Source organism: Ammodytes marinus (assembly GCF_949987685.1).
Source record: "Ammodytes marinus genome assembly, chromosome: 6".
Taxonomy (NCBI): Eukaryota; Metazoa; Chordata; class Actinopteri; order Uranoscopiformes; family Ammodytidae; genus Ammodytes; species Ammodytes marinus.
The window spans coordinates 16,307,206-16,334,499 of record NC_137235.1 but is presented as its reverse complement, the minus strand read 5'-3'; the positions used below and the strand labels follow the sequence as shown (position 1 = coordinate 16,334,499).

General features: G+C 39.5%; 1 protein-coding gene across 6 annotated transcripts; it reads right to left on the bottom strand.

Moving 5' to 3' along the window:
- Positions 1-176: 176 nt before the first annotated feature.
- clockb (clock circadian regulator b) lies at positions 177-25,214 on the bottom strand. Of its 6 annotated transcripts, none has more exons than XM_080029466.1 (24): positions 25,106-25,214; positions 23,161-23,257; positions 22,231-22,383; positions 20,604-20,692; positions 19,935-19,994; positions 16,508-16,656; positions 13,857-13,948; positions 13,543-13,632; positions 13,236-13,356; positions 12,647-12,760; positions 12,234-12,352; positions 12,032-12,114; positions 11,638-11,744; positions 11,326-11,473; positions 11,024-11,099; positions 10,107-10,251; positions 9,707-9,810; positions 9,297-9,500; positions 8,744-8,902; positions 8,074-8,262; positions 5,594-5,781; positions 5,269-5,398; positions 3,799-3,930; positions 177-3,534 (listed from the first exon to the last, which is right to left on the bottom strand). In XM_080029466.1, exons 4-24 carry the CDS (start codon positions 20,618-20,620, stop codon positions 3,280-3,282), a joined length of 2,682 nt encoding a protein of 893 aa, XP_079885592.1. In that variant the 5' UTR covers positions 20,621-20,692; positions 22,231-22,383; positions 23,161-23,257; positions 25,106-25,214; the 3' UTR covers positions 177-3,279. The 6 variants fall into 6 exon arrangements, with proteins under 6 accessions (XP_079885592.1, XP_079885595.1, XP_079885594.1 ...); XM_080029469.1 differs by having other exon boundaries at positions 3,799-3,927; XM_080029468.1 differs by having other exon boundaries at positions 9,297-9,497.
- Between the last annotated feature and the right edge of the window lie 2,080 nt (positions 25,215-27,294).

The window sequence follows — 27,294 nt, the reverse complement described above, 5'->3', positions numbered from 1 at the left end:
GACCACCAATATCAGAGTCATCCTTTTAAGACCATGCATGTTTGTCCAAAACTTAACTGCAATGCACCCTACAGTGTGACATTTTTGTCTGAAGTACCAACGATTCTCATCCTTAGAGCTGCTTGTGTAGCAAATACCAACAGACCAAAACATAAGAAAGTGACAGCAGACATGTGTCAAGTATAATGTTTGCAACTGTATTTATTTTTCAAATTGACCAAGAGGGGAGAGGGAGGGTTATAATAATAGCAACCGTTTGCTTCAAAATATTGATTATTATCACATTTGACTTTGGGGTAGATAAAGGAGCACAGTTCAAGAGCAGAATAAGGGATATACATACATACAAACATACATACAGTACAAGTAAGCATAGCACCGTCTTACATCGAATACTGGTGTTCTTAACTTTGTGTACGTATACAGTATTATACTAGAACTAGGACTCGTTCAAACCAAATTGTGTGGTGGAAAAGTGATCCGTGTATCTCTTGTGGACGGGGTTGGAGGGTGCTTCGCTGTATGGTGACCTATTTCAAATATCCTACACCTTAACTTTCAGCAGCTTTTGGACTTTTTATCAACCAGAAAATTGTTGCAAAAAAGAAAAAAATACTGAAACAGAAAGTTTGTAGTGATAGTGAAACATTCAGAGGTTCTTTTACAATACAAAGCCTGTTAATAAGATTGTATTTCAGATGCTATATGTGGATCCTTGCAGTGAGAAACATGGTTTTCTTTCACACCCCTCGCTTTCCTTCATCACAAAGCCTGTCAAATGATCTCCATAAACCAACAGTTATAACATCCATTAGTCTCTTTAAACCACCTTTACATTCTTTGGGCTGGGTATCAGTGACACAAACTACAAACATTTCAACATTACCCTTCAGAGCAATGCCTTTAACACAAGCTAGTCTATAGAAGATCTACATTTTTCAATCCTTCTTCTTTTCCTTATTTATGGACAAAGTAAAGAAGAGAGGATTTGTTGCATTTATTTGCCAGTTAAATGAAGAACCTATCACAGACAGTTACCATTTGGGGGCTGGTCTGATGTGCTGCTGCTATGATAAGTGCGAGGCAGTCTGTCATAAAGTTAAGTCCACCGTAAAACAATAACAGCACCCATATTCTTTAAATCTGGACAGGTGACCAATGCTCTGCATTGCCTAACATCCGTTCATTTTCACTCACAAATCTATTTCCATATGAAAATATATTGGGTTAGGGTGATGTTAAACATGCATCCAAACTCTGTCTTTCACACACACACAACACAAACATGTATCCAAGTTGAGCTGTCCCACACACAGGCTTGCACAATACTGAGCCCCACGCGGAGAGGAAGTTTCTTGAATATTACAATTATTTCTTTATACTGCAACGCAAGAACTGATTGGCTATCGCCAGGGGAAACCAATGTTGACCCCCGAGTGATACAAGAAGTAGGAGACACTAGATTCACTCACACACACACACACACACACACACACCCAAACACACACGGTCTTTTCTACACTCTGAGACTAAACAAACACATTCGAAATGCTCCTTTGCCAACCGTTATGCTCCATCCTATTCAAGGCTTTTCTGTTTGATATGGCTTACAACTGTAGTAGAGCGGCTGAGCCCATTTCCATTTGCATTGAAAATGGTCATGGTCATAGCCCTGGTTTTAACTGCTATCTGAGAGATGAGTGAACTGAACTGCATGAGGGTTTCTGAGGCCTAGGAAGAAAAAAGAAGAAGGACGAAACACTGATGATACAAAAGACCACGAGGCAAGTAGTAGAAATGTTGGTCAAATGAAGTCAATCTATTCTGGGTAAATAACTGAAAATGAATTAATATCTCAAGCATGCCCAGCCCCTTTACAACAAAACAAATAAGAAGATTTTTAGATTGAAGCCTACTATTTTTATAAGGGGACACCATTAAAGTCTCTAGAGGGAATTTATATGGGGAAATCTGGGTCAAACTTGTTTGAAATCACCAGACCCTTTACGACACCTCTGCTCCTGGTCTTTGCAGCATCACTGTCTAATCCTTCCTGGTCTGGTTCCAGACTGAGGCAGAAGCAACAAACTTTCCACATTCCTGAGAATACAAGTACCATCCAGCAACTTCAAACCCTTACTATGTCAATTAATGTAAGACACAAGGGGCGACAAGCACACACACAAACATACATACAGGCACACACTCAAACCACAGAGCACAGACCCTCTCATGCCCACTCATGCACACAAAGATTGTATTCCCAAAAACACACACAGAATCACACCACAGATTACAAACAACTAGGTCTCTCGACAGTGATTTACTGTACACAACCACATCAAGTGCTAAAGTTTCAGAAGGTTGAGGATATATAGGTTTGTTACGTATAGGGCTCTCTGACTGTTCAAAAATAATCCCTACTATATACACACACACACACACTTATAAACTTTTATCAGGGGTAATATTTTGTGGGAAAATATATCTACGCCTTTGAATAATCTGCTCCAAAGAAAAAAGAAAATTATATGTTATTGGCACTTGGAATCACTAGACCCGTTAAACGTACAGTGATCACCCTGTGTGTGAATAATTCAGTTAAACTGTAATCTAGTTTCCTGTCAAACATATTGTGTAGTTACAAAGTTAAAAAGAGCCATTTTTGTCTCTGAGACAGTGTTTAAAAACACAACTTTCACAAAACAAAAAAAACCCAAGCCCAACCATTTTTTTCCAAACAAACTCACAGAACTTTAAAGCCTTAATGCTGAACAGTTTTTTTTTTCATGGAAGGGATAGAGAGGAAGGGGGCTCTCAGAGAGCGCGTCACTGCTCCGTCTGACCAAAATAAACACTTGAACAAAGTAAAAATTCATTTTTCAAAAGCGACTAATAAAAGCTTACACAGTTATTTCTTTCCATGCAATCATATAAAATACTACATTTCCATTTCCTTTTCAGGCTATATTGGATATTTACATGTGTTTTTTGTTTTTATCATACAGCAAATCTGTACACGGTCAGTCCGCTCTGACCACACCAAAAGAAAAGGGGATTCTAATCCATCCTGTTGCCATGGTGACAATCCCTGGAGAGTTCTTTGTGGACTCACAGGCATTCCTCTTTTCCTATGATTCTTTTTTTTTTCTCCAGAGGAGGTAGGGTGGGAGGGCAACGAATTCAGGTACGAGGAAGTTTGTTGACCAATGTATTCAGCGATCCCTTAAGAGTTTCGGTTCCCCATGGGTTCTAACCTCACACGTTCTCCTCCAGGCTTTACTGTGGTTGGCTGCTGACACTGTCAGTCCTGTGTGACGACGGCGCTTTCTGCTGTTTCTGGGGCTGCGGTTTCAGCTGCTGCTGGTGCCTCTGGTGGTGAGATGGTTGCTGTTGCTGCTGCTGCCGTTGCTGTTGTTGCTGCTGTGGTTGCTGTTGGTGTGTGGCCTGGGTGAAGGTGCCCTGTTGCTGGAGTGGGAAAGCTGCCTGTAGAATCAGCTGGGTAGACTGATTACTGTGGAGGAGACGGGTGCCCTGACAAAAAAAAAACAGTGACAAAATATTAGTTTATAAAGCAGTTACCACTCCTTATACTCATTTTTATAAAGTCTAGAAAGGCCCATTTCTCACACCACACACAGCTAGATGCATGAACAGTAACTCACACAATTCATTCTGTAAACAGCAGATATGTTTAGTTCATAATTACTTGCTGCAGAAAAAATCAAACAGAAATAACTTGATATTTTGTCAAGATGTCTATTCATAAAAATGCTATTTGCTGCCCTCTACTGATACCTGTAGGAACTGCTGTTGCTGCTGCCCCTGCTGGCCGCTCTGAGCCACTACGGTGGTCTGGTTTTGGCCGTCGGGCTGACCTTGGTTCTGTTGGGCCGGTTGCAGAGTAAGGGTCTGTGTTTGCCCTCCCTGCTGAATGGACACAGGGGTCAACAGAGAATAACTAAAGGGATATAGTCATATCAGTGAATCGTATGAGAAACAATGGTTGCGTTCCGAATCGCATACTTTCTACTATATAGTATGTAGAAAAAAGATTTAGAATGTCTCGATTCTTGTGGCCAGATTTAGGATGGTTAGAAGTACCCGGATGTCCTACTTACTCCGGCCAAGATTGTTAGTGTTGAAAACTGCATCCTATTTGGGCAATTCTGACCCACAATCCAGTGCGCACATGAAGTGACGTCACATCGACGAAGCCTCCATATGAAAACAAACGGGGATGCGACGGATATAAAAGCAAGAGGCAAGATTAAGGCGCAATGTTATGATGAAATAAAAGAGTAAAAGTATGTCCCAATAGTATGCCTACTGCTTCCTAACTAGATTCTTTTTATCGTTGGATGTAGTATGTAGAATAGAAAAAAGAAAGAGTATGCGATTCGGAACGCAACCAATGTTTTCATTGAATAATGTCAGCCATTTACTGCTTTCTAGAAAATCTTTAGAAGCATCTGTATGTATCAGTGGTTATTTCTAGACTGGTAAGCCATAGTAGGGGATCGATTCTATTGAATACCCTAATGTAGCAACAACATTGCATCTGCATATTTTGTCAAGTAATTAACTAGACTTACATTTTTTTGAATTCATTTTCATCTCTTTCTGAGCTGCTTTCAGACTTATACTTCGAAAAAAATTGCTGCTCTCTTTTTATATGGACTTAATTCTCATTATCTTACTTTTGCCACCAAAAATCAGCATTAAATGACTGTTGAGTAAGCAAGCCAATTCCCCCCCCCCCCCAACAATACCTTGTTTTTTTATTAAATTTTATTCAACACTTTGACAAAGCGCTGAGCAGCTGGCTGGTTGTGTGCCTCAAACGTGGTCCCTTGGATGGGCTCACTTTGGAATAATGCCTTACGGCCTCCACACACATCCTGCGTCTACCTCTGGAGCGCGTCGCGTTCCGTTACTGCTGCCTCTCTGACTTTTCTCGGCCACACATGGAACGTCGCGCTGCTTCTAAAAGCCCTATCTTTCTAAATAGAGTTTTTTAGAGCCCTCAGAAAAAAATAGGCGAGCCTCCTGAGGTAAAGGGGAGCGTCGGTGCAGACGTGCCTCTGACAGGCGTCTGCAGCGCGGCACAGGTTGTATGTGTGGCCGCTCTAGGTTGATTACGCGGTCAGTGACAAAAAGTCAGACGCAGACGCGCAGTAGAGGTAGGATGTGTGTGGAGGCCGTTACTCCTGATCTGAGATACGCTTCATTGGTTGCTCTATGAGTCATACGGCTTTGTCTTCTTACCTGTTGCCCACCAAAAGGGTTGTACGCAGTGACCACCTGTCCCATGAACATGGAGGTGGGCACCATGACTGCTCCACATGCCATTGGAGCCGTCACCAGCTTGGTCAACAGCTGCTGCCCTGCCGGGAACCTGGAGAGGGTAAATGGAGAAGATGGGAAATACAATAAGAAAAATACATTTCATTAACCATGAATCTATTATTTAAAAAATCCTTAAGAACAGCTTGATTCCAGACAGTGATCTAGTTAACCAACACAGCAAGTACTGTGTAGTAAGTATTATTATTAGTAGTAATTAGTAGTAGTTTGGTCCTTGTCAACCTACCGGATCTGGCGGTCCTGTGTGAAGGTGGCCACGGCGGTGCCTTGCTGTGTGTTGTTCTGCGGCATGCTGGTGCTGATCTGCAGCACATTGGGCTGGCCTGGCTGGGAGATCATCATAGTGTTGTACAGGGGAGCAGAGACCGAGCCCTGGGGCTGAGCCTGGGGGGGCTGCTGGGGCTGACGCTGGGGCTGGATACAAGCAATATGGGGAAGAAGGGAGGAACATGTCAGGAATTCCTTTAAAACAACATGATCAAAACACCTACATATACAAAGGATTAAAAAATTAATTGCAGGGTTAAAACTGCAGTACATTCAACACATTGTTTTTTTCTGCAGTAGCAGGGTGTCCACATGAAAGGAAATGGACTGGGAGGTCGTACTGAAGCCACTGCAAGACTTGAAAAATGGCCTGTGGTATTACAGTTTTTTTCGATCACTAAACCACAGTGGGCACAACTGTAGCTCAATGTGCAAAACTCTAACTACAGTCTGCACTACCTACAGTCACTGGAGCTGAACAGTTCACCTCACCTGCAAAATAGGTTCAGTGCAGCAAACACTATGAACCAGCCTTATTGAGATAACACACACTGTCACTCAGAACATGCTCAGAGTACAAACACTAGCATCAAACCCCAATACACAAATTACAAACTTTTAATCTTTACAGTTTGAATAATTTGAGTTATTTCACACAAATTACTTACATTTTTCTTTGATGAAAGGGTGAAATTCTTTCACATGAAATTGTTTATTTTATATCATACCAGTTTTTTTTAGGAAAACAAAAAGAAATGAAAATCAGAAGTTTGCTTCAATAGATACACATTTTGTATATTTTATTGAAAACATTTCCAAATGTAGTATTTATCTGTGTAAATATTCTATAATTGTAATACATCAATTCCTATAATGTTGTCATTTACTGTAAGGATGCAACTCTAAGCTGTTTGTTTGCTGGAAAATTCGTATTACAGATGCAACTTTTTTGCAGATTGGGTTGCACTCTCAACCCTGCCTCTCTCAATGAGAGACCATGATTCACAACAGGGTTTTCAGTGTAGCCCTTACTGTATTTCATCAGACATTACAGCTCTATGTCTTCTAGGTCTTCCTCCACACATCCACACTCTCACTGCCACTCTTCTCCCTCTATCAACCTGACTTCATTGGTCCATTTCCCCAAAAAATATATTTTTGAGCTTTCCCTTTATACTGTATATATGTTCACTAACACGCCTAAAGCAAGACATCTTATAGTGTTTCAGTTGAAATTGCAATCAGCAGTGTTTGAAATGCACTAGGCATTCATTCTGTTTTGAATGTGTGGTTTACAGTTGTGGCAGCAGTGTGTTAGCATTTGAAAAAAGTGCTGGAAATCCAGTGTTGTGCAGGCTGTGGTTAAGCCATGAGATAGGTGTGTAGAGTTTTGAAAATTGTGTTTAAGCAATGAAAAACGAGCTACAGTTTGTTCCAAATGAACCGCTGCTCTGCATACTGTTGTTAGAGTTTTGCACATGTCGCTCCAGTTGTGCCCACTGTGGTTTAGCAATCGTAAAAAACTGTAAATGTGTTTTGTTAATACACAAACATACAAACATGATGTGAAAAGCGTCATTATTACATGAGAAAAATTACTTTAACAGATCAACATCAAGAGCTCTAAGCATGGTATGTGTGATGGTTTGTGTGTTTAATAGATATTCTGTGAGGTTTATCACATGATTAAAACACTAACAGCATGCCCTTTGGCTCTTCAGGTCATCTGATTGAGATACAACCATTACCTTTTTACACAGTACAGTACTGTGTGTGTGTGTGTGTGTGTGTGTGTGTGTGTGTGTGTGTGTGTGTGTGTGTGTGTGTGTGTGTGTGTGTGTGTGTATACTGAGTGAAAATCTCAACATAAATGTGACCGATAGTGTCAGACGTTCACACATCTCAATGTAGGATTTCAAATATTAAATACATAACTATTGTCGGACCTTTTCCTTCAAGAAGATACAGGTACTGCCACTTACTATAAGATTTGCCCTTTCTTTTCTCTATTCTACATACTAAATCTGACCATAAAATAATCTAGTTAGCATGCAGTATGCATACAATTGGGACATACTTTTACTTATTTATTCCATCATATCATTGCGCCTTGCTCTTGCCTATATATCAGTCGCATCCCCGGTTGTATTCATATCATAGGCTCCGTCGATGTGACGTCATTTCCAGTGAGCATTAGATTGTGGGTCAGAATCGCCCAAATAGCATGCTGATTTAAACACTTAAAATCTCGGACGGATGTGTATTTTTAAGCATAAAAAGTCTCATCACAAGAATGGGGAAATCCTAAATCTTTTTTTCTACCATACTAAATAGCAGAAAGTATGGGTATTGGAACGCAGCCTAAGAGACTGATCTCTATGAGTGTGTGTGTGTGTGTGTGTGTGTGTGTGTGTGTGTGTGTGTGTGTGTGTGTCCAACCTGTGTGAGGGTGTTGGCCTGCTGCTGAGGGGGTAGGGCTTGCTGTTGGATGGTGAGCTGCTGAGTTCCTGAATGGACTGGATTAATTGTTGTTTGCTGGACCTGATTGGTCAAAGTACTAGTTTGTTGGACCGACCCCACCTGGGGGAGCTGCATGTTCATCGCTCCACCGGGCGGCTGAAGCAACATCTGTTGAAATGGAAACAGTGAATGTCAAGCCACAGTTGTACATTAACACTTATTAGTTATTTTCCCAATCTAAATATGTGTTTATTGTAATAACAATATTGTTTTGTTGAGGGTGAATTCTATTTACACAGGCAGGAAGTGAAACTGCTCTTTTCCTCTGAAGAGAACAAAAATATTACATAATGCATGATCTTAGTTGTGATCTAGGTCAGGCATAGCCAGGTTGAACACAGAAGGAGAAACTTCAATACTATAATGCTGAGCTCTTTGTTGTTTCAAATTTAAGTGACATTTCAAACAACATGAGAACGAGGCATTAGCTTTGTCACATTTGAGACTAAAATACTATAAAATTAATCATATATACAATGAGAAACCTCTACCTTAATTTAACAACTATTTGCACGAGAAGGAAAACATTTTCTTCATTTTCTGCTGCCTTGACTAGCCATCATGAGTGTGAATGTAAATGGTACGTTACCTGTATGCCCTGTCCCTGGACTTTCTGCAGCTGATCTTGGATGTTTCTCAGCTCGTCCTGCTGCCGCTGGATGTTGGCCTGAATCAGTCTGGTCCTCTGTTCCAGCTGATCCTTTAGATGCTGCATGGCATTCACCTGCGCTGAGAACTCCATCACCGGCTGTGGGTGGAGAGAGAGAGAGAGAGACGTTCTTATTTTCCTGACAAAACACTGGCAAATGAGCATCATACACTTCACATCAGGCCTGCAGCTAATACTTATTTCTTACTGATTTTTTCATTTTATCAAAAGATGTTCACTTTTTTGGAAAAGTGACAATCTTTTTTGGTCCAACCAATTTATTTATTAAAATAGTCAAAACCTCCAAGTATACTGTAGTCATAGAATACTAAGAAAACAATCAATATTGCAATTTACCTCAGAGAACCTGGAACCACTTAATTCTGAGTATTTTTTTGTTGAAAAAAGATAAATCTATTGTTGATTAAGTTTTTTGTGCATCTACTACACAAAGACATTATCATGCCATGAAGTGTAGTACCTCCATTCTCACCTGTACGTTTGTCTGTAGCTGCTGTGATTGCTGCTGTTGTTGTTGTTGTTGCTGCTGTTGTTGTTGTTGTTGTTGTTGTTGCTGCTGCTGTTGTTGTTGTTGATGTTGTTGTAGTTGTTGTTGTTGTTGTTGTAGTTGCTGCTGCTGTTGAGCCACCACACCTGGAGTTACACTCTGGCTTGTGGTCTGAGAGCTCATAGACTGCTAATATTCAGATAATAAAGAGAAGAAATAAGAAGAAGTTTGTTATTTTACATATCCTCAACCACAATGCATTACTAAACAACAGTGAGAGAATACAGTCCCTTCATCTTTTACATTAATCTTGGTCACACAATAAAATAGTATTTACCAAAACAGCAAAACAGGTACTTAGCTAGATGTTAGTGTTATGGCCAATCAAGTCTCACCTGGCTGCTGATGGATGACCGACGTTGTGATGTCATCTCCATGGTGGAGGCCACTGACTGCCTAGGCGGCGTTGCCGTGTCCATGTGTAGCTTGGAGGCTGTTGCTGCAGAGAAATAATAATTTAAATATTGTATGTATGTACTATTGGTACATCTGTCTGTCTGTCTATCTGTCGTTTTATTGCCCCAATCAGGTCTCTCTTGAGAATGAGACACTGACTATTAATGAGAGTACCTGTATAAATAAAGGTTAAATAAAAATAAAAAAATTGTTAAGCAACAATATTGTCCCATCAAACTGTAAGGTTTTGTCGTCCCTGTTAAACATTGATGTGCCACTGACTTGTCCATGACAACTTATTAATATTATGAATGTACATGCAACTGTGTGTGTCCTTACAAGTGCAAGTGTTGTCAGAGACATGCGATGAGGACTTGTGGGAACTCCTTGAGGAGGTGGAGGGTGTTCGGCTGCGGTCAAATCGCTCCAGAGCCTCTTTGAGGCTGGACGTGTTCAGCTGGGACTCAGAGCCAGAGTGCTGACTCTAAAAACCAACACGGAGAAGACACATATACACCTTTGAGAGCCGATCCTTTAACAATAGAAGTCAGACTGGGTACAGGTGAAAATGACAGGGCTGAGGTCAGTGAGTGAAAGGTAACTCTGGATAAAATCAAGGACATCTGATTTGCTGCAACAACAATGTCCAGATATAGCACTTCATTGGTTAAGTCTACTGTCCTATCTCGCACGAATTAATAGTGTTGATGTTGACAACCTGAAAGGGTCATTTGTCAATAAAAAAGTAACAACCACTGTATGTTTTATCTGTTTGTGAATTCAACTCAAACTTTGATTTATGATCCATCTGTTTTTCTCATCGGTGTGTAATCATTGACCAAAGGGAGTGAGATAACATCAGATAACAATAACAGTCACATTGTCAGAGATGTGTAGACGGTGTGAGAAATAGAAAAAATGCAGTAGCAACTCACTGGCAGAAGTTAATGGATAACAAATGTGTAAACAAACAATTTGGCATTTGACTTCATGTTGGATGAGACCGTTTACCTAAGAATCAGGTTTTGGGGATTTCTTTTCATAGCCTTTTGACATATTTAATAATTCAATGGCTCTTAAGGAGGCTGTATATATTTCTTGTATTTTAATACATTGTTACTCTGGCTAAACAACACATCTATAAAAATACCCCCCCCCCTCCTACTTACATTACAAGTGGTGATTCCTTTGATTATTTGGACAACGTATTTATGAAAACAGATGGGTATAGACTATTTCTTGAAGTCATTTCTCACCTTATCTACAGTAACTTCTGGGTTCGATTCCTCAATGCCCAGCTCTCTACGCTGTTCTGCCCTCACCTCTGCATAGCTGAAATTGTAAACAAAAAAGGAGGTTTTAGAGAATACAATGCAGTTTAGCAATGCTGTGGTCACCAATAAACATGTGATAAGCCTTTTACTGTTATCAATTCTTAGCAATGCTCTGGAAAATAGTATAATGATCAAAACAAAAGAATCCTCTGATAAATGTACCGTCAGTCAAACGACAGAGAGAAAAGGGTTAGGGTGGAGGGGGGATGACACGGCTACAGTACCTGACTACTGTGTGAGTGCAGACAATAAACTCAGGCCGAGAGTTCCACTGGTGATAGGTGATGTAGTAGTGCGTTTGAAGCCAGATCCACTGTTGACCTTTAGTCAGGAACCGATAGTAGCAAGACTTCCCTTTACCGTACTGCATCACTAAAAAGGAGAGAGACAGAGACAGACAAGAAGTAGATGTGTCACAAACAACAAGCAGAGAGAGAGAGAGAGAGAGAGAGAGAGAGAGAGAGAGAGAGAGAGAGAGAGAGATGTCCTTTTACGAACATTTTTACTGAAAATTGTGTGGACATGTTAGCACTCACAGTGTTCGTGACACTTGGCTAGAGTCTCCAGGTCGTCCACATGGTAATAGTCGTACCCTGATGTTCCCAAAACCTCGAAAGGTAGATAACCTATGATTGGTGGAGCTCTGAAAAGGAGAAATTACATCATTATCAATCACACAGACACAAGAACAATGGATTGTAGGCTTGACTAAGACCTGGAGCTCAAAAGTCAGGGTCACCTTTACAACTTTGAAACTGAAGCATGCATGCATGTAAGCAGATTGTTATTTTGTCAATTTAAGGGTCAGTTTATGCTCAAAGAGAACTGGTTTTACGTCATTTGATCATCCAAAAAGCTCTTCTGACAGAGTATATTTGCAACTCAAGGAGCACCATACAATTACAAAATGGAGTGTGTTTCTGTGTTTACCTATGGTCTAAGAAGAGGAATTTCCATTCGAGACTGTGCCTAGAGGTGAATTCTTCATTGGGCTCCTCCACTGTACACATCTCCTACAAATATAAACATAGAAACAATAGAAGACAGAAGGTATAATATATTTCAAAAGATAATAATTAATGAATGACACTTGGATTTAATCTGCACGTATGTGTGTGTGTCAAAACAATACCTTGATGAACTGAGGTTTGGCCAGCCGAACAGTGGCTACAAAGCACACCTGGTCGTCGAACGCAGGTTGCAGTGACCGCTGTAACACCCCTGCTAGACCGTTTCTTGTCACATTGGGAACTGCAAAACACAGAACAGTTTACTGTTGAAACTCTTATTTACTAAGTAGAGCCATGGAAAGATAACTTCAATGATAAGGGTTTGACTGATGGCACCCAGTGAAGAATGTGTGTATTGTCCTCAATGTTGCAATAGTTTTCAACTTCAAGTTTAAAGAGTATTGTTGACCAATGCAACGCGTGTATAGTCAAGCTTGTTGTACAAATAATATATAGCAGTTAAATAAATATTTAAGATATTAAGTCTCAATTCTAAAATGTATCATGTGCAATTTTGTTGATGAATGGGACATACCATTGTTGAGTGACTTGAAGTTGCCAATGATCTTAACATATTCGTAGACAGGGGGTTCTTTGGGGTCAATGGCCCCTCGTAGTATATGGCAGCAGAACTCCATGTGGTTCTTAGCTGGAGACAAAAAATACAATTAAAATAAACACAGTGAAAAATACAATTGTTGTGGCAACCAGGAAAAAATAAATAAAAATTACATGATAGTGAAAGTAAATCGAGACAAAACAGTGACAATGACAGTCTGTGTTTCTGAATTAAGAATGATCTCTGGCTTTTTGTGTAGCTATAAAAGTCTGAGTAAATGGCTCAGAGATCCTTTTATTTTATATCCACCATCCAACTGTTTCCCAACAGACAACAGATGAACAGAGCTAAGAAAATGTTGCACTATCAAATCTTAATCTAACCTCATCAGGAAATATATTTTGTAAGCTTGATTAGAATTAATGGGATCAACATGCAGTTTGGAACATAAACACAACAGTTATTACACATTCAGATGAAAGACAAACAGTTGTCAACTGTGCATCCTGAAGTTTATATGTAAAATTAAAATTTTGAAAGAAGCAGCAAGTATGGTGTTACTGACTCTTCAGGTAATCGGAGCTGAGGCTCTCTGGGTCAGTGGGGTGCGTGGACAAAGCCTTGTACACTTCGGAGTGTTCACCGACTGGCAGGAAGTTTAACAGGTTCTGGTCCATCAAGTCCGTCTGGGGATAAATACATACACACACAGAAATCTGTAGGTTGGCCAAACCCTTTTTTTGAGCAAACAAATGTCACCCTGACATGTTTTATCTGAAAAACACACACACACAGAAATCTTGTTAAAGCTCATACTACAATACAGCCGATGACTAATACATACCTGAAAAGCGTTACTGAGCGTTACTCACCGGTAGGTGTTCTAGTAGTGAGGTGACACTCTCGGAGACATAGAGGATGTTCCCATCAGTCATTGTTGCTATAAAGAACCCATCCAGAGCCTGATAATGCAAGACAAGCAAAAGAGAACACTCGTAAATGTGTTTATACGGCAGTAAAGGTAAAAGGTTCCAGTCCTTAGTTTGTCATTAGTTAAAAAATAATTAATAATTAGTCCTCATCCTGGTCATGAAAAACCTCCCACCAGAGTAAAATAACAGTGGATATAACACCTGTGTTGTCACCTAACAGACAGGACTACAGGCCAAAATGTGAGATTTCTGACCTCCAGCATGAGCTGGGTGAACTCCTCATTGCTAAGAAACGAAGGCTTCCAGTCCTGCCTGATCTCACTCGACTCCGACTGGGCTGCGATCTCTGATGAAGGAAACAAAAGGACAAATATTAATTAAGGGAAGAAAATCAAGTCTTTCAGGAATAGTCGACAAGCAGGAGAAAACATAATGAGGAGACAAGACATAAAGTGTACAACAGAGCAACAAAGAATGCGAGAACAAAAGACAACATGGTACAAAAATGTCTTGGTAGCACACAGCTCAGTGTGAATACAAGGCAAGATAATAGTGCACTGGTGAAGTGGCAGCTGATACCTAGTTAACATGCAAACGCAATTATACTAGCTAGGATTAAAAATGATTGTGATTGAATGGGTAATTGAATATTTCAGCACAAGATAATCCCAGTATTAAACAAGATTAACAGCAGAGGGTGTAGGTGTGAGGTAGATTACAGAAAAAAAAGTATGCCATAAATAATTATCATAATACATCCAGGGTTTTTCCTGCATTCAAAAAATGTTGGCGCCCGCCAAAGGAATTTTAGCGCCCGCCAAAGGAAAATCCTCAGCGCCAAAGTGTTTTTTTTTTATATATATAGATAAATAAATAAAAATCTACTTAAAACGGCTCCAAATGTGTTTTCATTTCCGCGCCATTCCAGTCATATTACTTGCAATCTCAGTTGTAAAAAAAGAAATCAGGTCGGGGATAATCGTTATTAAACTATCATTGTTCCGCTCGCCGGGGCATGCAGGCTTATAAATGCAGCAAACCCTTTCAGCCGTGAGCTCCGCTCGGCCCCTCCCTCACCTGATAGTTTCGCTATCGGCTGGTCCAGAGAGTAGCTATGAGGGAGATGTTGAGCATTGCCGGGTGTTTTGAAAAACTTCTAGATGACGAGAATAAAGGTAAAACTAATTGTGTTGTCTGAAAGCACTTCAGACTCACAACAAACTAAAATAATGTGCAAGATTTGTCACGCGCGGACATGCGAGTAACATGACATACGCGACCGAGAGACAGAGAGAGAGAGAAAGAAAAGTGATATACGACCTGATCTGCACCTTTAAACATCCCGACCAATTTGTTTATTCACTTTAAGTCGAATCATAGTGGTCTATGACCAAGCAATCAATGAATAAAAACACAGGAAGTTTAAAGCTCCTTAACTCCTGCCACCACAACTGTCAACACTACAATGCAACTGCCTATCCAGCCAGCTCCATGACATAAATAAATCATGCCCTTACATTTAATGCTAGCAAAAGACGTGCCCTATCAACACCATTTACAACTGGTTATTTTTATTTTGACATATTTTTATTAAATTATTAAAAATATGTTTCACTTATTTAGCCTATTTCTATTCTCCCTGTTTTCAGTTCAATTAGGCCTTTGTTTAAAGTCCAAAGTCATGGTGTTTTTAGAAAAAAACCTTGTTAAAAGTAAAATAAATGCATAATGTTCTTAAATCAATGATTAACTGTCTTTAATAATCGTGATAACACAATGTGATTACTCAAAATAATCATGATTATGATTTTTTCATAATTGAGCAGCCCTACCTTCTTCCATGGTTTAGATCAATTAGAAACAATTAAAGTATTAAACAGTTAGGCCTAGTCATTATTAGTATTTTGACTTCATATCTACAGGTTGTTTATTGTGATTTCATAAGCGTCAGTGAGCTCCATGGTAACGCAGTGATTGACAGGCTGACTGAAATGCTCTTGAGCTGGACAGAAACTCCCCTCTCCCAACCCAACACCCCTCTTAAAATACACAAACCGTTTGCCTTTACTGTCGCGACCCCAAAAAAAGTCGATCGCGTACTGACCCCCCAAAGGCCCATTCTGAGCCAGGAAAAACCCTGACATCAAGCCAATACTATGCAGTCGAAAAGGTTCAAATGAATCAATGAGTAACAATAAAGGTACAGAAGACGTATCATAAAAAATATAATTAGGGCATGATGCTCCTGTTCTTCTTAACCGGCTCTAGTAATGAGCGTAAACAAGCACACACAGCAGAGTACACAAGAGTGAATGATAAAACTCAATATGGAACGAGAAGTGTCTGTTAACAGAATTTAGTTTGCTTTATGATTGTATAATATTTTAATGCTCAATACATGCTTTCTGGCTGTTGAACTTTGTCCCAGTAAACTTAAAGAACCCCAAAGTGTTTTGCATTTAGGACAAACTTGTTGTTTAGCCTTGAAGAAACTGCCTACTGGAGAGTCTGGCACATACAGAGGTATGACGCATATTCTGTTATCAGACATATGAAGAATAACACCAGCTGAATTTCTGGGAATATCTACCTAATTAAAAACATTTCTGCTTTCGCCAGCAAAACAAGGGCTGGACACACCAAACCTAGTGTGTGTTTGCGCACACAACACCTTCTCTTGCATATAATCCCATGTACACTGTTCATTTCTTTGTATTCAACCATGTACCAAGCCAGATACATTGTTGATTCCCTTGTATGCTGTTTGCAAGTAAACTTCACCTGCTTTCAAGAAGGCCTGATTCAGTTTCAATTATTCAAATACTTGGGTAAATGATTCTAGTAACAGTGTCCAAGCCACATGTGTTCCAAATAAACACAGGAAGTAAAAAGAGGAGGCCCATACCTTTGTGTTTACACAGGAAGTCGATGCTTTTCTGCAGGATGGTGGACTTGTCCATCTTCCTGGTGTTGCCCGGCAACATTGTGCCGAGTTCCTTGATGAGAACATTGAACTGGTCTCGCCGTTTCTTCTCAGACTTGTTACGGGACACACTACAATCAAGAACCACGGTTATGGTTATGAATAAATGGTCAATGTAATCAACATTCTTCTTCTTTTCCAGGAATTGTCTAATTATAATGTACATATTACACATAGCATCAGTCTAGCACTATATATATATATATATATATTATTTTATTTTAATATATATATAACAATAATAATAATTAATAATAATAATTGATGGGTTTTACAGTCATATGAAAAAGTTTGGGAACCCCTCTCAGCCGGCATTATAATTGACTCTGCTTTCACACAAAAAAGATAAAAGTGGTATGTCTTTAATTTACCAGGAACAGCTAAGTACTGGGATGTTTTCCAAACAAAGATTTTTTGAAAAGCAGTATTTAGTTTTATGAAATTGAATAAAATGTGAAAAACTGGCTGTGCAAAAATATGGGAACCCTTGTGGTCTTGCTGATTTTAATGCATGTAACAGCATGTAAAACTGAGGACTTTAAACACAAAATTGGTTGGATTATGTTGTTAAGCCTTGAACCTCATATAAAGGTCTGTTTAATCATGATAAAAGGTATTTTAGGTGCCTAAATGCAAGTTCCACCTCTCTTTGACTCTCTGCAGAAGTGAGACAGAATGTGATCATCAAAACAGCTCCCAAAAGATCTTAAAAACAAAGATTATTCATTGTCATGGTTTAGGGGAAGGCTACAAGAAGCTTTCCCAAAGGTTTCAATTGTCAATTTCGACTGTAGGGAACGTTGTCAGGGAATGGAAGGACACAGGCACAGTTGCAGTTAAACCCAGGTCTAGCAGACCAAGAAAAGTACAAGAGCGGCATATGCGGCGGATTGTGAGAATGGTTGCACACAACCCAAAGATCACCTCCATAGACCTGCAAGAACATCTGGCTGCAGATTGTGTATCTGTACATGGTTCTACAATTCAGTGCAATTTGCACCAAAACATCTGTATGGCCGGGTGATGAGAAGGAAGCCCTTTCTGCGCCCACGCCACAGATACAGTTGCATGGAGTATGCAAAAGCTCATTTAGACAAGCCAGCTTCATATTGGAAGAAAATGCTTTGGACTGATGAGACAAAAATTAAGTTATTTGGTCTTTATAAAAAGCAGATGTTTTGGTACAAATTGCGCTGAATTGTTGAATGATGTACAGATACACAATCTGCAGCCAGATGTTCTTGCAGGTCTTTGGAGGTGATCTGTGGGTTGTGTGCAACCATTCTCACAATCCTCCACCTATGCCGCTCCTTTTTTCTTGATCTTCCAGACTTGGGTTTAATTGCAACTGTGCCTGTGTCCTTCCATTTCCTGACAACATTCCTTACAGTCGAAATTGACAATTGAAACCTTTGGGAAAGCTTCTTGTAGCCTTCCCCTAAACCATGATAATGAACAATCTTTGTTTTTCAGATCTTTTGGGAGCTGTTTTGATGATCCCATTCTGTCTCACTTCAGCAGAGAGTCAAAGAGAAGTGCAACTTGCATTTAGGCACCTAAAATACATTTTCTCATGATTAAACAGACATTTGTATGAGGTTCAAGGCTTAACAACATAATCCAACCAACTTTGTGTTTAAAGTCATCAGTTTTACATGCTGTTAAAGGCATTAAAATCAACAAAACCACAAGGGTTCCTATATTTTTGCACAGCCAGTTTTTCACATTTTATTTTATTTCATACAACCAAATACTGCTTTTCAAAAAATCTTTGTTTGGAAAACATCCCAGTACTTAGCTGTTCCTGGTAAATTAAAGACATACCACTTTTATATTTTTTATGTGAAAGCAGAGTCAATTATAATGCCGGCTGAGAGGGGTTCCCAAACTTTTTCATATGACTGTATATAGTGCTTTTTTGGAGGTCACGCATAGACGCTTTACATCACATAGAATATACATAAAGAAAAGAAAAACAGGAAAACAAGATACAAAAACAAATTCAAAATGATAAATGTATAAACATACATACAAATATCAATCTATACATATATATATAAATATATATGTGTGTGTGTGTGTGTGTGTGTGTGTGTGTAAAATGTTTTATCTCAAACAATGAGAATGGATGCTTAGGACCAGATTTAGCTTCTAGCTGATTGTCCTCATTAGCAGTGTTGGGAATAACGCCGTTTAAAGTAACGGCGTTAAGTAACGCCGTTCTTTTTTCAGTAACGGCGTAATCTAACTAATTACTTTTTCCTTCGTTACAACGCCGTTATTGTTACTGAATGTTAAATGCGGTGCGTTACTATGAATTGATTGAATAAACTGTGTAATCCGAAAGCACCCCTGGCTCCATACTACACAAACTGCTAGTAAGGAGAACGGTGGGTTAACAACAAGATAAGCGATTGTTATTTCTTATACTGCTTTAAGATGTGTTTTATTCAGTGTGGATGACATTATAACTGTCAGTTAGCGCCGTCACGTCAGTCAGCCGGAGCGCCTGTTTAGTGAAGTTTCTTTTTCTTTCTCTCTCTGTTGTGTGACCGTGCACGTTGCCGCAGTAACCACCTATCAATCCACGGTTGAAACGTGCTCTCCCTGAGTTTGTTTGCATCGCCCTTGAGAGTAAGTGCATGGAGTTTCCCGATCTCTATAAATTATAATTTATGCACGTTATTAAACAGCCGCGATTCGCCGGTTGCAACAGCTGTTTAGCGTGTCATCATGAGCCGAATATTGCTACTGTTATTTTCCTGTGATCTGTATGCTGCTGTGCATGTTAAAGAAGGAAATAAACATAGGATAAATCCTTACTCCTCCTCTCATCGTCTCATGCTTCATAGTCTGACGTTTTTGGCGTTAAGTGGTGTTTTAGCTGACACCCCTGAAGTGAATCCAGTGATAGGCTATAGCAGATCAGCACGGTACATTCAGCAGTTTCCTCTGCTACTTTTGTTGAGAACAAAATAGGCTAGGCCTAGTGCAGGATAAACCTCTTGCTGTCTGTTGATGTGCAATAAATATTGAAGGTTATGTAGCCTACAAGTAGGCCTACCTGTCTGTTCTACTCATTTCAACTGACTTGTGAAAACTGCTCAGAAAAATCCAAATTTGTTGACAATACAGCAATTATTTATTTTTTTACAGTAGGCTAACGCAAATAGTTACTTTCCCTGGTAACTAGTTACTTCTATTATAAAATAATTCAGTTACTAACTCAGTTACTTTTTGGAACAAGTAGTGAGTAACTATAACTAATTACTTTTTTAAAGTAACGTTCCCAACACTGCTCATTAGCCCCTGGGCAGGTGAGCAACACTCATCTTTACATCTCACTTACCGTTTTGCTTTATCCTTTTCATCTTCTTCCATCAACCCATCAAAGATACTAGAATCATCCCTACAGGAGGAGAGAAAAATATTAGAACGTTTCCCAAATCAAATTGTTTTAGTTTTTTCTGTGCAAGCATGGTTTGCTGGCAGCTTGAAGGCCGATATGTATTGGTAAAAATAGCTAATGACGGATCTTGGCTGATAGGAGGATTCCTACATGCCAGCAGCAGGTTTATTTTTGGGTCACACACAAAAAAATAAAAGAGTGAGACAGACAGAGGGGGAGAGAGAGTGAGGGAAGGAATGTGTTGTGCGCGCCAAGAAGGTTAACAGTGCATTTGTTTAAGAAGACGTGTTCACGCCTACGTTTCAATAATATGGGTCAAATACTTTTATTTGTCCTACTACTGGAAATTATCTGGAGAATTGCAAGAAAACACATTGTTCTTAAGATGTGTACTGTGTAACACAATTTTATAATTATAATAATTAGAAATAATAAAAAAGGAAAAAAAAATATTTATGAAGGAGGATTTCAGTATTACACACCATTATGGACTCAATGTTTTTGTAAACCTAAATGTCTAAACATATTTTGTACTTTGTCGAAGAATGTTTGATAATCTGAAATGTTGTGTGTCTGTGTATGTAATGTGGTGTGTGTGTTGCAGCATACCCTATGCTTGATGTCATGGTGGCTGCTGATCAGGGCTGTGGCTGCAGTGATTTGCTCTTTAGGCGTGAGGTAGGCATTTGGAAGACCACCTGCAGATACAGAAAAAACAAATGTTATTAAGAGAGTGCGAGTTGATGATATGCACATATTGTGATTCAGTGGACTAAAAACAAGAGTGGGTGTTTTAAAAAATAAAAAACGCCTTCATTGAATCATGAATCAATTGGGATTAGGAATACATTCTCGCATTTTAGCTGCTCAGTTAAAAGTACCATAAAAACTAACTTGTGACCTATTTCGAGCGTGTCACAGCACAGCTCTGTCAGGGTTTTTCCTGCATAGATAAATATTTGGCGCCCCCCAAAGTGGTTTTATGCCTCCCCCAAAGGAAAATCACCAGAGTCAAAATGACAAAAATTGAGAATATATTTAGCTACACTCAACAAAAATATAAACACAACACTTTTGTTTTTGCTCCCATTTTTCATGAGATGGACTTAAAGATCTAAAATTCATTCCAGATACACAATTGTACCATTTCTCTCAAACATTGTTCACAAATCTGTCTAAATGTGTGATAGTGAGCACTTCTGCTTTGCTGAGATAATCCATCCCACCTCACAGGTGTGCCACATCAAGATGCTGATCTGACATCATGATTAGTGCACAGGTGTGCCTTAGACTGTCCACAATAAAAGGCCACTCTGAAATGTGCATTTTTTTGCTTTATTGGGGGTCTGGGGACTCAGAACCAGTCAGTATCTGGTGTGACCACCATTTGCCTCATGCAGTGCAACACATCTTCTTCGCATAGAGTTTATCAGATTGTCAATTGTGGCCTGTGGAATGTTGGTCCACTCCTCTTCAATGGCTGTGCGAAGTTGCTGGAGACGGCTTATGGTGGACAAATGAACATTCAATGCACGAGCAACAGATCTGGTTGACATTCCTGCTGTCAGCATGCCAATTGCACGCTCCCTCAATGCTTGTGGCATCTGTGGCATTTTGCTGTGAGACAAAACTGCACATTTCAGTGTGGCCTTTTATTATGGACAGTCTAAGGTACACCTGTGCACTAATCATGATGTCAGATCAGCATCTTGATGTGGCACACCTGTGAGGTGGGATGGATTATCTCAGCAAAGCAGAAGTGCTCACTATCACACATTTAGACAGATTTGTGAACAATGTTTGAGAGAAATGGTACAATTGTGTATCTGGAATGAATTTTAGATCTTTAAGTCCATCTCATGAAAAATGGGAGCAAAAACAAAAGTGTTGCGTTTATATTTTTGTTGAGTGTATTTAAAACCTCCCCAAATGTGTTTCTAGTTCAGCCCAATACAAGTCATCCTTCTTGTAGGTCTGGAGGATGCAATGCATTTCAATTTATATATACAATATATATACTACTTCCCTTGATCATGAAAACTAAATAATCGTAATAAAACGATCATTGAAACTCTCCTTTCTCAACCACACCGCTCTTAAAATTCACAAACTTTTCGGCTTTACTGTTGCAGTCCCGACCCCAAGTTGTTCCGTGTTCTCACCCCCCAAAGGCCCATAATGAGCCAGGAAAAACCCTGTCTGTGTACAGGCATGTGTGTGTGTTGTCCCTTCGTACCCCAATGCAGCTTTTATGCACACGGTCAGTCAACGTCTTTTATTAAGGAAGGGTTTGGGATCAAAATTGACTCTATGGTCCAAACTGGAGTTGAGGTCATTGGGGTCACGAGAGGGCACCAGACCAAGGGAAAGACATTGTGCTCAACCAAACCTGCGGAAGAAATAAGAGCAGAAAAACTATGGGTCATGTGGGTTCATTGGCTTCATTTAATGACAGTTTTTATAAAATTCCTCCATCTTTTCTGGCACAATGATAGTGAAAACAATTCCAGTCCTTCTCGAGTCCAATTGCAGCGACACCTACCAAATGAAATATTTTTCTTATCAGCTAAAAAGTGCTTTAAAAACTCAAATATTTATCTATTGTTTTTTTACATGTATGCTGAGAAATCTCTCAACCATGCATTTATACTGCTGTTACCCATGCATAGATATACAATTTGTAGACTTTGTATTTCAACTTGAGATCCAGCATTACGGAATACCACCAGCCAGTGTAGTAGATCGCCTTCACTGATTTAGAACCCAAAGACAGCTTTACTGTTTTTTTAACCAATTTTAAAGTATAACATTTAGCATATATTCTAATGGGATCCTTCCAAAAAAAGGTACAGCTGCTTCCAAGAATAATGTTAGTGACCATGTGGTTAAAAAAATAAGTACATTGACAAGTTTCACATTAATAACCGATAAAATGTCCTGTTAGTTCACCACTGATAGGTGACTTGTTATTTGACAACCACTTTTATAATATGTATACAGTATGAAAAATGCACATCAGTGCAGTGAGGCAAACTTGGAATAATGAATTAGTATGCTTACATTATTAGTACTTTCAGAAACTGTTTTGGGGCACAGCGACCCAGTTATGCAAAAACAGATTATAGAGATCAATTTAAATTAAAAATTAAATATTGTTTAAACTTACTTTTTTGGAATGTCTCGTGGCAGACCAAACTGGCCTTTTGAGATCCTTTCTATTATTTCAGGCACTGACGGATCTTCATGCGTGAGCCACACCTCACCTGCAACACAAATAACCCAGACTCATTCACAAACATACCATGGGGCCTGTGTTCACTCTGTTTACCATGCATGCAAAATCAGAGGCGGCCAACACGAATGCTAATATGTGGGTTGTCGCGAGTTACAAAGAGGAAATCCAGGCAGCACCCAATAATTGTCAGATATAATTGCCCATCTCTTCCTCAGAGCCCAAGGTTCCACCTTCAACTCAACCATCGTCCAAAACTAAAATATTTGCCAACTACAATAAGATTAGAGATGCAACTTATTTTCTTTATCAGTTAATCTGCTAATTAGGTTTTCGATCCACGGATCAGTAGTTTGATCAGTTAATTTTCACACAAACAATAGAAGAAAATGGCCTTCAAAATTTCCCACATGGCAAAATGGGGTCAAAATATTAACAGTTCAACAGTTTACTGTGATTGAAAAACACAGAAAAGCAGAGTATCATCACAACTGAGAGGCTGAAACTTCAGCAAGTAAGCAATCAATCAATAATCAAAATAGTTGGTGATTCATTTTCTGTCAGTAGACCGATAATCATTTAAAACTATTTTCATCATCTATTACTTATTAATACTACTAAGTTTAATCAATATTCATATATGACCATCTCACAAGATAAAAAATAATTTAGAGCTTAAACTGGGGATCTTTGGCATTTTTGCTTAAAACATTTTATTGAAAAATCGACTAATTCTTTTTAGTGATATCTAGGTGAACTATCAATCAAGTTCATAAGAGGATTAGCTATGCTGTTAGATACGAAACATAAAAGTAGGTACATTTAAAAAAAACATGGATAAAATGTTTCCTTTAATTTGCCCTCATTTAATTGGGAGGTTATAGTGAGATTTAGACGTTTTGTCAACCATAGCTGGTTTGGGGAGGCACTGGCCTAGGCCTGACCTACAGTCGTGTATTTCCCTCCTGATGGCCAATAAGTGAAGCCTCGTTAAACTGAGCTTCTTCATTGGGCGATCCTCGCTCACTGTACGCGGGTCCCAATGAATAAACACTTGGTATATTAGCAACATGGTTCATTATGGACCGCGTAATTCATTCGGCCGAAACAGCCATAAGCTACAGGATAGGCAGGGTAACAGTTTAATAGACATTTTGGTGCCACAGGTGCTCGTTATACAACCGTAACGAGAGCAATCCATGTAGATAGCTAGCAGGCTAACTAAGCTCGCGACCGAAAAACTGCCCATTCAACTCAGGTATTAAATGACCCAGTTTCGTAGCGCTGCCCTCGAATATACTGGATGACACGGTTACAGGGGGGTTAGCATTTGACGTTGGAGCAGTAAATGAGGAATTTGGGTCTCGGTTTCTCTCATGGCAAAGCTGTGTGTCGAGCACAAGCAAGCTGTCACGCAACAACTGACATTGAATACAAAATAATCTCTACAAAAAAAATACATTACCGTTTAGTTTCTCAACACACATTGAGCCAAAACATCCGCGCGGAGGAATATCCTCTCGATAGCAGATAACAAAGTAAACGTCGGTCGCGGAGAAATGTCTAAAAACAGCAATGGTTGAAACATTTTCGCGGCAGATGTATGTACACATAGGCTACACACACACATTCACAATCCCCTCTCGCGGGCACATACTCAAACACTGATAGGGATACGCGCGCACGCTCGCCCACATACACACTGGCTGCTCTGAATGTGGGTCACTGGGCCTTGCTCTCCCCCGAGCGTGCGGAAACAGTCCCGAAGCCTCTTCTGCAGTCCGACCGCTTCCGCAAGCGACAAAAACACCCGTATATAAATTCACACAATCAGAGGCCACCGCTGCCTTTGGACGCGCATTAAAAAAATGTTTCTTACCTTGCCGAATAGTCGACAGCAGCCTCCGTGTTTTGCTCACTTGAGCGCTGCATCGAGGCGGTGGGGGCCAAGAGGACTCCGTGTTGGGGAGAAAAACAGGAGGCCTACTTCATATTACGAAGTACAGTCATGCGCACTGGAGATGGTAGGGCGCACTATTTTGCAAGTACAGTAGCAGCAAAAAAAAACGGAAGGGATCGCTGAGTGATCTTCAGAAGGGAAATTATTTCTGGTGATTCTCGGACTTCTCCAGTTTTTGATAGGATTGATAACATAGCCTACTGACAAGGAAGCGATTCTGCGCCATTACCTGCTAAATAAACGCAGTTAGAGCTGGATGCCCGATAGTAAATAGCCAGTTCACTTATGGTCATGGCGTTATAGGCTACTTTGAGTTAAAATCCACAACATTTTAATATTTTTACACAATATCGCCATATTACGTTCAGCTACGGTTACAGTGAATTGGGGCTGTGAATGTGACATTGGACCATGGACATATAAAGAAATTGGACGGCCGCCAGGAATGTGCAAAACAGTCAATTGTAGGAATGGGATCAGGATGGGATGGCCCTACTGGATGGCAAAGGGGGTTTCCCCTTTTATCGACATCCAATTAGAAGCTCCACGAGCGTGACGTTTACCTATACTGTGTGGAGGTTCCCCTAAATACATTTTATGTTGCATTTTGAGATTAGAAACCTTTTTGTTTTTATGAGACATTGTGTTAGGTGTTCGTTTCTCGTTATCTCCAAAGGACCATAATTGTAATTTGCTTACTTCTATTGACACACCATAACATTATATATGCTACAAAAGTAAGTGTATTGTTGCTAAAAGTTTACAACCCCTTTCAAAGTAGGCTAGGCCTAAAAAGTACAACACATAAGTCACTAAGAGGGAAGGACAACACGTGCAACTGTTGCAGTCATAGCTATTTTATAATGTAGGTTATTGTTTATTTTCTGTTTGGACCAGATAATATTATGTTATTAACTCATATAAATAATATAAAGATAAAAAAAAATAATAAGCTGTCCCACTGTTGTATAACTAAAACTCTCCATTTTAACAGTGATGTATCCCTTATACATCACTGTTAAAATAGAAATATCGCAGTAAACCACAGTAATTCATAAGATATCTAAGATTAAAGGGATGCTGATCATAGATGGCTACTTTTGTTCCCTATTACAATAGTTTAATTGTTGCCCAACACATATTTAGTAGACCTGCAGAGATAGACCCATATTTCCATATTAGCAGAGGGTATTTGTCTGCGTCATCCGCCTATATCAGTGGAGAACTGCTATGAGGTCTCTACCATCTTAGTGTTGAAAGCAAGAAAGAGGACATTCAGTGCAAAAGTGCATTTGGAATTCTTTGCAAATATTAAATGTAAAAAGAGTGAAATGTTGCTGTATGTTTATTTTCTTCAAGATCATCCTTGCTCCAACACGCAGCTTAATGATTCCAGTATTTTGAGACATGATGATAGCGCATTATTTATTAATCAGCCCAGTGCCCTGTGTGAAGCCAAATCTGCTGATTTTCTGTCTTGTCCTAAAAAAACAGCTCCTACAATTTGAATCATGGCTTTTGCTTGTATTAACCTTGAGTCATTTTACTGTCTTCCCTGTCCTAGCGTAGAAATTCTGTTTCAACTTCCAGATTCACCCTGTCTTCACCTCTGTCCTCACAACCAGTCTGAGGAAAGCGAAGAACTGAAGGAAATAATTGCCCAACTAGGCCTATATAAAGATTGTGTCAAAATGCACGCAAGCAATTTGTTATTTTCCAACACATCCAACACAAGTGGACGAAGGCCTGTACCTAAGGCCTGTACCTAAAATGCAAACAAAATAAAATAAACGTTACCAACGCAAAACAGCCAAAGATGGCTAAAAAACGAGAGAGCAAAACATACAATCCAGAATCTAAATGTTTAATGAAAACAGGGTTCTTGTTTTCACACGTTCCCACTTTCAGTCCCAGGCTTGGCCTTTTGGTTTAAACCAACTTGTTTTCATTCACATTATTCTAGTTTGCTTAATTTGCAGCCGGGTGTGAACCTCATTTATTCTCTCCTTATGCGTTCACTCAATTTGCCTTTAAACTTTTTATTTTTCTTATTCTTTCTTTGTGAACTCCTGCCCCTGCTTCCCTTCAGATGAATCATTATCTGCTCC

Bases quoted from the DNA above. Each gene is read 5' to 3' on its own strand.
- clockb (XM_080029466.1), bottom strand. The intron at 9,501-9,706 runs GTGAGACTTGAT...TCTGAATATTAG, and splicing joins GGTCATCCATCAGCAGCCAG to CAGTCTATGAGCTCTCAGAC. The intron at 3,535-3,798 runs GTATCAGTAGAG...TTTTTTTGTCAG, and splicing joins AGCAACAGCAGTTCCTACAG to GGCACCCGTCTCCTCCACAG.